This window comes from Phodopus roborovskii, unplaced genomic scaffold (assembly GCF_943737965.1).
Source record: "Phodopus roborovskii unplaced genomic scaffold, PHOROB, whole genome shotgun sequence".
Classification (NCBI taxonomy): domain Eukaryota; kingdom Metazoa; phylum Chordata; class Mammalia; order Rodentia; family Cricetidae; genus Phodopus; species Phodopus roborovskii.
This window is the reverse complement of record NW_026126413.1, coordinates 8,567,400-8,582,621: the sequence shown is the minus strand read 5'-3', so window position 1 is coordinate 8,582,621 and position 15,222 is coordinate 8,567,400. Positions and strand designations below refer to the sequence as shown.

The window sequence follows — 15,222 nt, the reverse complement described above, 5'->3', positions numbered from 1 at the left end:
CTGGGAGCCATACCCAGGTGGGTATGTGGTATAGGGGGTGTGACAGGTACTTGAGAGAAAGGAAAGAGGAAGGAAGGCCTTTTGTTTTACATTATGCCAGAACCACTGTTTTATCCTTAGGTGTGTCTTTAAGTGAGACAAGATGTTAATCCCATTTCATAAGGAGGAATGAAAACGCAGCGTGAATGATTTATCAAAGGTCACATAGGCACAAACGGGGGAGGAGCTAGACTCTACCCAAGGCTACATACAAATGAAGCTAAATTCCATTCACATTCCCAGAAGACCTTTCATGAGATTCAGCCATTAAAGACCCATCAGAGATGTTCCATTAAAGAGAATTGTCTCATCCCTTGGGCTGCTTTCTCTGGTCATTCCAGGTGTGTGTGTGTGTGTGTGTGTGTGTGTGTGTGTGTGTGTGTGTGTGTTAGGATGGATGTTTTATCTGTCTGTTTCTGTTGTCCAGAGAGGAAGCATTCTATTTTCATGACCTCTTCTGGGTCATTTGCTTTTCTTCCTTTTATTTCTATGCTGTGTGAGCCTCTCTGCAGGTGAAGAAGGAACAAGCAGAAGACTAACCATCTATTGGGTATGTTGAAGTATGGCCCAGACCTTTCATCAGATAGACTCCATTCCACACACTTGCAGGACTACCGTGGTAATCCTGTGGTTTATGGCTGTGCAGACACGAATAACTGTGATTGGCCTCACTCAAGACTCCTGAGAGGATATGTGGAGTCAATCTGATCCTTCATTCTGGCATGGAGCCTCTCTGCAACATGCCAGGTGGATGTCCTCAAACCTGTGACAAATGGCTAACTTTGCCTTTTGCTACTCCTGTGGTAATCTCAGAGACCTGGCCAGGAACGCAGCTGGCTCTTTCGATGTTGAACTGAAATCCCCCTCCCCTACTCTGTGCTCTATGGGATCCTCTGTTGCTTCTGAATCCTTGCAGTATCTTCTCTGTTATTTAAACTGCAGTTAAAATGAACAACAGTAAGTTTTGATTTGTTCTAACTTTTATTTCTCATTTACTTTTGAGGTAGGGTCTCACTAAACCCAGCTGGCCTCCAACTTTTTATGCTCCTGCCTCCATCTCTGGAGCGCTGAGAGTACAGGTCCGTGTCATTACACCTAGCTTTTGTTTACTATTTATAGAGTAAATTTAAAGCAATGCATCACTGACACGATGAAGGCATGTCTCCGATACCTCTCCTATCCCTGTGTGTGTCCCTGTATGGGGATCAACCTTGGTCCATGGACATGCTCAGCACATGTTCTACTACTGAGCTACATCCCCAAACCTCAGGCTGAATGCACTGAACTCCTGTTTCCTCCCACCTTACATCCCTCTCTCTGCCCAGGCATATCACTCCTGTCTCCAACTCCCTACGGCTGGGATTAGAGGAGTGTGATTCCCAAGTGCCAGGATCAAAGGTGTGAGCTCTGTTTCTCTTTTAGACCAACTCAATCTTGTTTAACCCAGGATGGCCTTGAACCCACGGAGATCCATCAGGCTCTGCCTTCAGAGTGCAGGGTTTAAAGGTGTGCATGCCACTGCTGCCTGGCCCCTTTGGCTAACTAGTGGCTTAGTTCTGCACTCTGGTCTTCAGGCAAGCTTTGTTGTTAGATCACAAACAAAATCAAACCATACTTGAGTTGAATGTGAAGAACATTTACAAACTGTGCTTATGAACTGTGCAACTTGAGGCAACAAACTTTCTAAGATCCATTTCCTGTTTTGTAAAATGGGAAGATGGATGGAGTGAGCATATTGGATACTATGGGCATTAGATAAGCTAACATTACTGAACCATTGGCATCTAGTACTCAAGTACTATTCCAACCCACATTCCATGCATGCTCTAGCTCATGAATCCAGGTTTGTTCAAGGACACTGGTCAACAGGCTTCCTACCCTTTGGGTGATGTCCACAGCAGTCTGCTTTGCCTCTGCTCAACCAAAAACTCACTGTCAGTTGTACTGGTGGCACAGGCTGTCAATTAGGAGGTTGAGGCAGGGGAATAGCCCTAAGTTCGAGGTCAGGCAGGTGAGGGAGAGGGAGAAATCTTTCTCAAAAAGCCGAACCAACAAAAACCCAAAACCAAAACCCCTTGCATTTCGGATCCTGCACTGCCCATTACAGCACAAAGCCTTCCCACCAATTACTTAGGCTTTCTAACGTTCACAAGAGGTGAGAGAGGATGACCTCACTGGTCCTCTGAAGTAATTAAAGGTTAAAGGTAGTTTTGGACATCGCCCAGGCTCTAAGAACCCTGGGTCCCAACCTTCCTGTCATTTGCATTCCAATGTAGCCACCTCATCAGTCCAGCCCCACCCGCAGGCGACTCTGGCAGCCAAGTGGACGCGGGCCAGCCTTCAGAGCTACGGACAGGCGGTGCTGAGCCAGGTGGCCCGGGGTGGGGCCTGCGTAAAACGCTCGAAGGGGGCGTGGTCCTGTGGGCGTGGCCTCCCGCAGGTGCGTCCAGGGGCTCCGGTTTCACTGAAACGAATCCAGCCCTGGGAAAGCTCTGTGCTGCTCGGCTTAGGGAAAGCGGGCCCGGCCCTGCGAGAGGGGCTCTTCGGTTTCGAACCAGTGGTGGCGGATTCCCGGTCCGCCCGACGTCCGGGCTGCTGCGAGGATGCGAAGTCGGAGCCTAATTTGGCTCCTAGGAGGCGTCCTCCTTCTGGCGGCCTCGGCCTCCTGCAACCGGACGTTCCAAGGTGAGGAGCTCGGGCAGCGCTCTCGGTTCGTGGTGGAAGCGGGGTAGGCGCGCTCTTCTCCGCGCACCTGGACCCCCTCAGTGGCTTTGATGGGGGCCCTTGACTATTCAGCTGGGACACCCTGGAAGTGCCCCCAAGGACGTGTTAGAGCCTATCATGGTCTGGGCACTTCCAATTTCTTACCTGTCTGTGTGGTTCGAGGAGGGAAGGAAGGAGCGTCCGCGTCTTTGGGGGCGCCCTGAGGATTCAGCCTCTCTTTCCTCGGGTCGTTTCTTTGCAAACACTGAGTCATTAAGAACTTTTCGCGGACCCTGTGAACTACTTCCGACCTGGTCCTACTGGACCCCCGGATTGTAGCCTGTTGATGGCTCAAGTCCGGTTGGAGTGAGTGGGAGCCGAACCCGGGGAAGTACCCACCTCGCGTTTGCACTCGCACCCACCCATTGAACCCTTTCCTTGAGGGTCGAATCACAGCGTTCAAGACCCACTCCGGGCCACAGTTCCTGGCATCACGGTGGATGCGCTGGGTGAGGACCTCTGCCGGTTTGGGCGTCACGTGGAAATTTTAGGACCCCCATATTCGATCAGGTGATGTTCTGGCCTTCCCGCCACCCGGTGCACACACTGGCAGCCACCCAGGTCTAGAGCTGAGCCTGCCAAGCCTCAGGAACAGTCCAGGGAGAGAGCGGTCCTGGGCGGTGCTTCGGTGCCAATCGCGCCCGGCTGCCGGGTTGGGCGGGCGGTGCTGCTCCGGTTGAGCTCAACCTGGCGCCTCTAGGAGCCAAGGAGGCCACTGCAGTCTTCCGGGTGGGGTGGGCTGAGCCATAGTGGGGTGGGGGTGTTTACAGCCGGCGCTAGAGCAACTGTGATGCAAAACCAGACCTGGCGTTTACATTTCTCCAGCTAAACTTGCAGGTGTCTTGTAAAGGCCATTTCTCCCTTTTAACCCTTCCGTAAAGACGTCGTAGAAGAGTGTCTAACCCCTCTTCGTTTGACTGTCATTCGCTGGGCTTTGGTGGCACATGCCTTTTTAGTCCCAACACTTCGGGAGGCAGAGGATTTCTGTGAGGTCAACCTGGTCTACAGAGTGAGTTCCAGCTCAGCCAGGAACGGTTCACAGAGAAACCCTGTCTCGAAAACCAAAAACAAACAAGCAAACCAAAACAAAACAAAAAAACAAAGAAGGAGGAGGAAGGAAGGAAGGAGGGAAGGAAGGAAGGAAGAAAGGAAGGGAGAAATTTAAAATTCAGGAACAGAGGTGGTTGGAACTGATTATAAGCCCTTATATGATTCACACATGATAGGAAGCATACCCTGACTATTTGGCTCCCTTTGTTTGCAGAGTGAGGGGGTTGGGAAGGGCATATACTGTGAACTTGATTTAACAATTAAAAAAAAAATCAGGTTACTTGTTAACCCGAGCTGCTTGATATCCCTCCTACCTTTGTTTTTCTCCCTGCATTAATGCTCTGTAGCCGGTAACTTTCCTAAAGAGTTAGTCTAGTAACAGTTTCTCCCAATTAATTCCTCCCAATTAAAATTAATTTTGGTTAGGGACACGGCGCACCTTGAAAGCGTTTCCTGAGAGTTACTGGACATCTTTGCTCACACCCCTCTGGTCTGGTCTTTCTGTGTGCTTTTTGATTTGTGAAAGAGCCCACGGGATTTGGTTTTCTCCACCTCCAAAAGATTGTTTCACGGAAAGGGTTCCAACCTAAAAGAACCTTTGCAGACGAGGGGAGGGGCATTGAACTTACAATGTGACATTTAAGTCAACTTCTCTCCAGCACAGTCGCTCTTACTATCTACCCCCTTTTATCTCCACATTTGTTTGTTTTTTGTCTTCTTGTCATGCTGGGCATCTAACCCTGGGCTTTGCACCGACTATGGCCAGAGGCCCTTCCCATGACACAGTCAATCCAGTTCAGTTTTACTGACTGGTTCTTTTCTGTTTTGGGTATTTTTTTTGGGGGGGGGGGGTTGTTGTTGTTGTTTGTGGATTTTCGTTCTGTACCCCTTCCTTTTCTTTGAGATAGGCTCTCTGTGAATTACTGACCGCCCTGGAATTCTCTGTGTTGACCTCACTGGCTTTGAACTTGCAACAATTCTCCTGAATGATGGGATTACATGTACCACCATGCCCAGACAGCATTTTTTTTTTTTTTAGTTTAATTTTAAAAAGTTTATGTGCATTGGGGTTTTTGCCTGCATTCCTGCCTATGTAAGAGTGTGGGATCCCCTGGAACTGGAGTTACAGACAGTTGTGGGTGCCGTGTGGGTGCTTAGAATTGAATCTGGGCCCTCTGGAAGAGCAGCCAGCGCTCTTAACCACTGAACCATCTCTCCAGATCCTGACACCATGGTTTTTTTTTTCTTTTTTCTTTTTTTTTAATTATAAAAGTAATATGTGGTCACTGAATGGAAAAATAGAAAGAGGAGAAATGTAATGAAATCAACCTAAACATTGGTACTAAAATAACCACTACTAACATTTTGATTTATATCTTTCCCATGCTTTTGTACATGAGAAATACATAAAATAAACATTCTGAAATATAGAAAGTCTTGTACATGTATGGGATTTTATTATGTTAAGGTCAGTAATACATTTTTTAATGGGTGTAAAACATGGGTGTATGCACTGCCCCCCATTAATTAGGAACTAAATCTGGGGCCTCCTATGTGCTAGTAAAGTACTTTGCCACTGAGCTAGATTCTCGGCCCTAATTTTATATTTTATTTTGAGGCAAAGTCTCTTTAAATTGCCCAAACTCTCCTCAAGTCCACTAGGTAACCCAGGCAGGCCTTGAACTTTGGATTTTACTTCCTTATCTTCAATAGCTTCAATTATAGACCAGCACCGGCAAGCCTGGCTTCATCTTTTGAAGTTCGTGTTTTGTGAATAGATGCACGGGATGTTCCAAAGCCTTGTAGTATGAAAGAACTGTGTGATGAAGAATGGAGAAGGGACTTTAGGTTGGTCTCCTTTGCTTTCCTTGTGTTACTAATTAACCGTAGATGCTCAATCTCATGAAGTCTGTATTTGACTTTCTTATGGTTTTATTATCTGGACAAATGTCGAGGAAAACAGTCATCCTTTTACTAAGTTTGCTAAAAGTGTGCCTAGAGAGGCATGCTCTGCAACTGAACTCTTTCTTTTTCAGCCTGTGCTTCCAAGAGTTGGTAGCAATTGGATTTGGGGGTGAAGAGCCTGGGAAAGGGACATCATGTCCAGTATGAGCTGAAGTCCTTTAAGCAACAGAGGGACCATCCTGCAGTAACTGTCCTGTGGCTTATTTGTGTTTTGAAAATAAATCTGTTTTTGGTCAGAAGACAGACTTCTGTCCATGCATTTGTAGGAGAATTATAGCTCTTATTATCTATTGAATTAGTCGCCTTTTTGATGCTCAGAAGCTCATTTTCCTTATGCTATAGTAAACAATGGTTCAGCAAATGTTCTCCCATGGCACCGTCAGTGAGACAGATTTCCTGAAGAAAATCAGAGCTCACAAGACTGGCACATTTTAACTTTTGATATATTGGCCAAATTACTTTCAAAAAGATTGTATCAGTTTGCACTCACTGTGTGTGGCGGAACACCTAACAGAAAGGTGAAAGTATGTGACCCTTCCTCAGCCATAGGAGACAGACATTTTTATGGCTTGGTGAGCGTTTCCTAGATTTAAGATTTTGCAAGTAAATGTACATTAGAATCTTCTTTTTTCTTTTCTTTTAGTTTTTCCATACTGGGTTTCTCTGAAACAGTCCTGGCTGTCCTGAAACTCAGTCTGTAGACCAGGTTGGCCTCAAACTCACAGAGAATCACCTGCCTCTGCCTCCAGGAGTGCCGGGATTAAAAGCGTGTGCCACTACTGCCCAGCCACATTAGAATCTTACTATGCAGATGAGGATGTATTATTGTTGTTGCTTATTTCTTTTCAGTTGACAGTGAATTTCCTGTAGGGAGGTGAGTGTCTACTCTTAGGGCAAGGGATATGGTGAATTAGGAACAAAGCTGATAACAGGCCTGTTTCCTGTTTGTCCGTCATGGGGGTTGGGTGTTGTCCAGCATTGGTGGGTATATTTTTGCATGCTTGTCAGGAACTGTTGATGGTAGCCCTAGAAATTAGAGCACCCTCAGAGCTAGGTACTCAGTATGTGTCCACACTTCATATTCGACAGTCTCTCCTCAGTTCTAAAACCTTGTGCCTGGTTTACAGCTAGAGTCTGGAATAGCAGAAGTTTGATATACAATACAGAATGGGCAGAGCCCACGCCCCAGGGACCTTTGAATAGTGTCACAGAATGGCTTGGTGTGAACAGCTGTTGCTGTTTGTTTGTTTTGTTTTTCTACGAGATCTTGCTGTTTAGCTCAGACTTACCTGGAACTCATGATCTCCTGTATCAGACTCTTTACTTTTGAGTTTAAAGGCGGACTTTCAGCTCTTATTTTGTATGTGTGGTGAGGGTTGGGAAGACAAGCTGGAAATCAAGCCTTGTCCATGCTAGGTTTTACCAATAAGCTGCCAGTCCTTAGAATGTTATTTCTAGGTTGGATTTTGGACAAATCTATGGTTGATGCCTTCTCCTATTTTCACTAGTTTTTTCCCCCCTCCTTTTATTTTTTTTTTAAATAACATTTACTTTTAGCCTAAGCAATATTCCTTTTGTTATAAAGTCTTTCCTTGTTCCTCTTTATGTTAGCATTTTTACTTAATGTGCGGTTTTTGGTCTCTTTTTACATGAACTTCACTGATGTGCTATACATTTGGTTATAGGAGACCATTTAACCCTTTGGCAGTAGTGAATCCACTCAGTGCCAGCCATTATTAACCTTTGCCTAGATGTGTTTCATCTCTGTCCCTTGCCATGTCCCAGCTCATCTCTCTGTGTTACTTTTAATAGCTTTATTAGATTCTCTATACCAAGCCATTTGTATAATATACAATTAGCTTATCTACAGAGAGTTCAGTGGCTTTTGGTATACTCACAGAATTTTGACCTTCACCGTGGTCATTTTGAGTACATTTGATTACTGGCAAGAAGCACCACCAATTGCCAAGTGCTGGGACAAGAAGTGTGTATTATTATGTCTGGCTTCAATACTTCATCTTTCTAGTTGTTGCTAAATACCATTCCATTGTGGAGACAGTCTTGATTTTGTTTATCTGTTCTGTTGATGGACATTTGGATTGTTTCCATTTAGGTCTTTTTTGAATACTACTGCTTTGAGGGTCCATGTGCAAGTTTTTGTGTGGACATGTTTTTCTTCCTCTTGGGTGTCGTCCTGACTGGTCTCCATTGCCATCGTGACCAGATTAGACTCACCGCAGAGGCATACCTCTGGGCGTATCTATGAGGGTGCTTACAGAACAGTTTTAACTGAGGAGGGAAGCTCTATCCTGAATGTGGACAGCACTATCCCATACTCTGGAGCCCCAGCCTGAATAAACAGGCGGAAGCAGGCAGAGTACAGCTTCCCCCACTTCCTATAGATGAAGGGTGATGACCTGCCTCACATTCCAAGATAAACACCTCCATCAGTTACATGCTGTCAATCCTAGCAACAAGAAAACTGAGGCTTGTGAGAACACAGCCAGATCTGGCAACCTGCAGCTTGGAAGAGGGCCTTCACCAGAACTTAACCATGCTGGGACTCTCACTGATGATTTTTATACTTTCCATACTCCACAACTGTGAGGAACACATATGTTGGGTATAAGTTAACCCCCTCCCCGTGTTTGTGTGTGTGTGTGTGTGTGTGTGTGTGTGCATTCTATGGAACTGCAGGCAGCTTGTGGGACTTGTTTCTCTCAACTACATGTGTTCTGGGGTTGAGAGTCAGACGAGCAGGCTCGGCACATCAAGCGCCTTTACTTATGGAACCATCTTGCTGCTTGTGGTTGCTCATCCCTTATCTCTTTGTTACATCTGCCCAGATGTGCTTTGAGCCTCATGATGTCAGAGTCCATCCCAGCAAGGTTTCTTCAGAGTGTCTAATCACCTTCTGTTGTGACCCTAGTAGTTATAAACAGACAATGTCTGGGCCTGGAGTCCTTCCTTTCTAGGGAACGTTATGTAGCTTTCTTTGGGAACTGAAGAAAATGGAATGTTTTTATGAGAACTTGAAGATCTCAGCCATTTCCCACAGAAGTTCAGGGTAACTCACTGTGGTACTTGGAAAGAGAATGCCCCCCATTGGCTCAGGTATTTGGATACTGGTTCCCCAGTTGGTGGCGATGTCTGGGGAGGTGTGTGAGGCATGGCGTTGCTGGAGGAAGCATGTCTTTTGGAGCAGGCCTTGTGATTAAAAGTCTCTGCCACATTCACCTTTCCCTCCCAGCTTCCTGCTTGTGTTTGAGGATGTGAGCTCTGTTCCTGATGTCATACCTGTAGCTTGCTACCATGCCTTCCTACCAAGATGCTTGCTTGCTTATCTCTCTGGAAAAATTTTCCTTCTATGAATTGCCTTGGTCATGGTGTTTTATCACAGTAATAGAAAAGTGCCTGGTGTGCTGTTTGAGGCCTGGATGCCTTTGTGGATGAGTGGGGTCCCCAGAGCATTGGCCTGCTACTCACAGGGTCCAGCTGTGCTATATACCATCCTCTGGGCAGCTGTGGAGGATTCACAACATTCTTTTATACCTCTAAATGGCTTACAGAACATGTTGACATTAATATAGGTGACTCTGTGAATTAGTGAAGGAGGAGCTCATTTTATTCTTTAAAGATATTTATTTATTATCTATACAGTGTTCTGTCTGCATATATGCCTGCAGGCCAGAAGAGGGCACCAGATCCACAATAGATGATTGTGAGCCATGATGTGGTTGCTGGGAATTGAACTCAGGACCTTTGGAAGAGCAGGTAATGCTCTTAACTTCTAAGCTATCTCTCCAGCTCCAGCTCATTTTAAAGAAGGTGACTTTTGTTTTGTTTTGTTTTTTTAAAGACAGGGTTTCTCTGTATTGCTTTGGAGCCCATCTTGGAACTAGCTATGTAGACCAGGCAGGCCTTGAACTCTCAGAGATCTGCCTGCCTCTGCTTCCTAAGTGCTAGGACTAAAGGTGTGTGCTACCAACACCCGGCTAAGAAGGTGACTTTTAATAGGGTAAATTTAAAATTCTAGATATTCTGTTTGAGAAGATATGTATGTATGTGTCGAGTCCATGCAGACTGGGTTGGCTCCTATGAGTTCCTATGTGTATTATCAGTTCGGAGTGGTGGGGTACAGAGAGCCAAGCCATGGACTCTAGCATGAGCTAACTAAGGCTAAGGTTGTAATCTCCCTACCTGTTTAGTTTTGGGACGTTTACTCAGCTTACTAGTTTGTGCCCTAGTGTCTCTATCTATAAAATGAGGACATAAGAGTACTACTTGCCTTGTCTGGCTTGCTGTGAATGTGATACAGGGTCCATACGCACATGCTGACAGACCCATGATGAGTTAGTGTCAACCTGTGTGGTGGCCGCCTTGTTCCTGTGATTCTGTGTGGTCTGAGGTCCTGTAGAAACAAGTAGAGGACCCATGGCTCTGGGTCCCCCACGTTCTTCCATGGATGTGGGCAGCTGAGCACTGTAATCTAGAGGTATGTCTGGGCTGTGCCAGAGGTTGAGAGACTCTAAAGGGATTATGACACTATGCTAGAACTAAAGATTCCTTTAATCCTATGTAGTTTCCTTTGCAATTGTAGAGTCATGGTCAAAGGAAAAAAAAAATCTGTAAACATGTCTTCACTGTTTTCTTGAGGTGCTTCAGAATTTGTTTGTGACTTTGAAAAACACTCCAGTGGACCAACATGTAATCTGTGGAATAAGGATAATTGCTATTTTATGAAAAAAAATTTCATTATGGATCCATGTACTGAGTGCTGGGTTACCATGCAGAACATATTCTTCATGGAGTCGTATAATTCAGTGTCTGAGGATACTCTTTATGCAACATGTATTCCAGGCTGGCCTCACTAAGTAACTGAGGATACCCTTGAATTTATGGTCATCTGCCTCTACCTCCCGAGTGCTGGGATTACAGTGGCCGGTACATGATAGGCAAGCTCTCTATCAATTGAGCTACGCCCTACCTCCTTAGCAGTAATTGTTTTAATTTTTAATCAATTAACTAGAGTCTCTATGTAGACCAGCTGACCTCAAAATCACAGACAGTTGTGAGCCACCATATGGTTGCTGGCAACTGAACCCAAGTCCTCTGGAAGAGCAGTCAGTGCTCCCAACCACTGAGCCATCTCCCCACTCCTATCCTTGGTCTTCCAATCCCTTCCATTGTCATTGGATCAAAGGTCTGAGTGGATAATCCAACATGATTTTTTTTTGTGGGGGGGAGGGGATTCCAGACAGGGTGTCTCTGTGTAACTTTAGATCCTGTCCTGGAACTTGCTCTGTAGACCAGGCTGGCCTCGAACTCACAGAGATCCACCTGCCTCTGCCTCCTGAGTGCTGGGATTAAAGGCATGCACCACCACCACCCAGCCCAAGCTGATGTTTTTATGACTGTTAGGACTGCAAAGCTCCTTGTCTACTAGGCATTTGTGCATGAACTTCCTTCTTTTGGACACAGGGCTCCTTCATTTTCCTGCAGTAAGTGGAAAATGAACTGTTGGTCTCTGTAACCTCCAATGCTCCTCCACTCCCCTTCACTGTCCTACCTGAAGAAAGCTCCCCAAGTGGACAGTCCTGCAGAACCTGAGTCTGGAGCTGGAAGAGCATCAGGTGATAGCTGAACGAGCACACGTGAGATTAGGGAAAGTCAGGAGAGGTCTACTGTCTTCCTTGGTACATGAACAATGTACAGGTATTTATTTCCTCATAGTAAGGGCCGCCGGCTCACGAAGAAAGTAAAATTTCTTTAGTGCCCTCGCCTCCTCCTTCCAGCCCATGAGTGCATACAGGTTGGGGCAGGATGAAGAATGGGCGTCCAGCCACTGTTGGTGGGTTCTGTTGTACTTTGCTTTCCACAGGAGCTCACCATGTCACCCAGGCTGGTCTCCAGTTCCTAAGTTAAAACAATCGCTTCCCCTCAGCTGTCTAAATAGCTGAGCCTCATAGGGCATGTGCTCCCACGCCCAGGTTCATCTGTGGTTCTGAACGACCAAGGGGACAAGCACCCTGAGTTAAAGCTTGCTGTTACATGCTTGAAAGTCAAAGTCAGAGCACACATCATGTGTCATCAGGTCAGCGATACTAAAGGCTTGCCTGCCAACTGAGCTCTGTGGGAGGGTGTTTATAAAGCCAGCACAGAGGTGGGAATTACCTACCCAAATGCTTTCCCATTATAGTAGTGTATTTCTTGTGGGTGGACAAGGGGATGCCCCTGTGGTCGTGGAATCTCCCTAAGCTGGTCTCTGGAATAGGGCATGGCTGACAGCCAGGCTGGATTCTTGCTTAAGGCCAGAGTAGTATAAATGGACAATGAGAAGAGCTGGTGGTAAGGCAGGGCTTCTGTCTGATACCCTAGAACAGTGGCTCTCAACCCCATGGGGTCATCACCCCATTGGGGGTCGGTTGACTCTTACACAGGGGTCACATATCAGGTAATGTGAATATTCATAACAATAGCAATGAAAAATTTCTGGTTGGGGATCACCACAGCATGAAGAACTATAGTAAAGGGCCGCAGCATTAGGAAGGTTGAGAACCACAGCACTAGAGATTCTGGAAGAGTTATTACACGATTCCGGACTGGTTTTTTTTCTTTTAACTAACTGATCTATTATAGACTGCAGATGGATGTGTGATTAAATAACAGAACTAATGAGTGTAGCTATTTTTAAAAAATAAATTGAAATACTCTCATCCTAAAAGTAGTGTTCTACATGTAACCCCAAACGTCTACAGTTAAAACAGTCTCATCTCTGGGCCTGAAGATGTAGTTTAGTGATATAATAATTGCCTAGCATGCACAAGAATTAGAATTCAACTGTCGGCAACCTGCTCTGTCTAATACTTAATGAAAATATTATTTGCAATCCTCTGGTAGTATCTGTCTGTGTTGGTCCTTGAAAGTTTTCATTTAAGCAAAGCATACCTGTTGTTGGACCATTTATCTCAGTAATGACACTGCTCTGCCTTCTTTGTACAGGACCCAACAGTAAAGGAAGAAGTCTTATCGGCAGATTGAACACCCCACCTCCAATCTCTGGGGAAGGAGTTACAGTAGAACCAAGCTTTTCCATCGATGAGTTCTCTACATCTGTCCTCACCGGGAAGCTGACTACTGTTTTTCTTCCGGTCATCTACACCATTGTATTTGTGATTGGTTTGCCCAGCAATGGCATGGCTCTCTGGGTCTTCCTTTTCCGGACAAAGAAAAAGCACCCTGCTGTGATTTACATGGCCAATCTGGCCTTGGCAGACCTCCTGTCTGTCATCTGGTTCCCCCTGAAGATTGCCTACCACCTACATGGCAACAACTGGATCTATGGGGATGCGCTTTGCAAGGTGCTTATTGGCTTTTTCTATGGTAACATGTACTGCTCCATCCTCTTCATGACCTGCCTCAGCGTGCAGAGGTACTGGGTGATAGTGAACCCCATGGGGCACCCCAGGAGGAAGACAAACATCGCCGCTGGTGTCTCCCTGGCAATCTGGCTCCTGATTTTTCTGGTCACTATCCCCTTGTATGTCATGAAGCAGACCATCTACATTCCAGCCTTGAATATCACCACCTGTCATGACGTGCTGCCCGAGGAGGTACTGGTTGGGGATATGTTCAATTACTTCCTCTCCCTGGCCATTGGAGTCTTTCTGTTCCCAGCCTTACTTACTGCATCTGCCTATGTACTCATGATCAAAACACTCCGTTCTTCTGCCATGGATGAACACTCGGAGAAAAAAAGGCGGCGGGCCATCCGACTCATTGTCACCGTCATGGCCATGTACTTCATCTGCTTCACTCCTAGCAACCTCCTGCTTGTCGTGCATTATTTCCTAATTAAAAGCCGAGGCCAGAGCCACGTCTATGCCCTCTACCTTGTCGCCCTCTGCCTGTCAACCCTCAACAGCTGCATTGACCCCTTTGTCTATTACTTTGTTTCACAAGATTTCAGGGATCATGCCAAAAATGCACTCCTCTGTCGAAGCGTCCGCGCTGTGAATCGCATGCAGGTATCCCTCACCTCCAACAAGTTCTCCAGGAAATCCAGCTCTTACTCTTCAAGTTCAACCAGTGTTAAAACCTCCTATTGAGTGATACCTGAGCCTGCTTAGTGGTGTGTGTGCTCGAGGGGTGGGGATGCAACGACAAGGGGCTGTCACTTTCTAGCCAAGCTGGTCTCAGCACTGGTCACAAGCATGGACATCCGTATCAGAACTCTGCTACTCTGATGTCCCGGAAACTGAACGGACATGGAGGGATGAGAAGGCAGAAATCCAGTGACTTGCAAAAGCTACACCCGGCAAGAAGAAATCGCTAGCTGAAGCGATTTCTTCTACATCTGGCCCATCACAGCTTTGTGAGGACCTGAAGCCCTCGTAGAGCTTCAGTCTAGTTGACTGACTCTTCAGATGTGGGCGATGAGGAGACTAACTGTGAATGAAGTTCCTCTCCAGAATTCTAACCAGCAACAGTGAGCCTGCACTGGGCAATAGAATCCAAATGCCCAGTGGTTACTGTCTCACACAATTTCATCAATAGCTCGGGGGGGGGGGGGTCTCTCAGCTTCAGTAACCAGAGCTCAGATACGAGGGGGCCACTCTGCAAACCTCAATGGTGTCTGAATGCACAGAACCATGGAGCTGAATGCTGCTTCTGCCCACCAGGACGCCAAAGGAACCTTTGAAAAGGAAAACCAATAGAAATGTGTTGGGCCTCTTTATGGTCAGTTTATCATGAAATTTGCCTATTGGTTTATTGGGATTTTTGGTTCCTTTATTATTCCTTTGTGGTTTTGTATGTCTATTAGTCGAGAAAAAGAGAATGAGGAACTTCGACATGTAAAGACAAATTTTGTATAATCTTTTTTACTTATGTCAGTGTGGGTAATGGAGCATTTTGCCAACTGCAAATGACATTTACCAGTTAGTGGTTTTTTTTTTTTTTTTCCTCTAAGTTACTTTTTAAAACTTAAGACATTTTTAAAAGTCATTTTCATAATAACGCATCATTATAATGCCAGTTTCCCCTCCCCCACACCTCCTTTCCCTCCTACATACCCCCTGTTACTTTTTCTCCCTCTCCACCAAATAGCCCTCTGTCTGCTCTCAGGTACTACTTAGTATGTTTTGAAAACCATTGTTGGAATATTTATTGTCAGCTTTGTTCACCTGTTCTCAAATATGGAATTAAAGCCTGTATATCTGTTTGGAAAAGAGCACAAACAAGAGGCTACAACCATTGTATAGGTACATGACTCCAGACTTACGCTATAGACTGGCTGTATTTGTGGCTTTAAAAGTTATTTTGTTGTGTGACTGATGTATAAATAATACATGGACTTTTAAAAAAAAATGTCTTTCCGGCTGTGTGTTTATTTGGGTGAAGGAG

The 15,222-nt window shown here is 45.7% G+C and overlaps 1 protein-coding gene across 1 annotated transcript; it reads left to right on the top strand.

The window, feature by feature from the left end:
- Nucleotides 1-2,566: 2,566 nt before the first annotated feature.
- On the top strand, nt 2,567-14,372 carry F2rl1 (F2R like trypsin receptor 1). The gene is made up of 2 exons (XM_051183004.1): nt 2,567-2,724; nt 12,820-14,372. Exons 1-2 carry the CDS (start codon nt 2,643-2,645, stop codon nt 13,923-13,925), a joined length of 1,188 nt encoding a protein of 395 aa, XP_051038961.1. The 5' UTR covers nt 2,567-2,642; the 3' UTR covers nt 13,926-14,372.
- Nucleotides 14,373-15,222: the final 850 nt, after the last annotated feature.

Coding starts and splice junctions, on each gene's coding strand:
- F2rl1 (XM_051183004.1), top strand. CDS start 2,643: ATGCGAAGTCGGAGCCTAATTTGGCTCCTAGGAGGCGTCCTCCTTCTG. Junction 2,725..12,819: donor CTGCAACCGGACGTTCCAAG/GTGAGGAGCTCG, acceptor TTCTTTGTACAG/GACCCAACAGTAAAGGAAGA.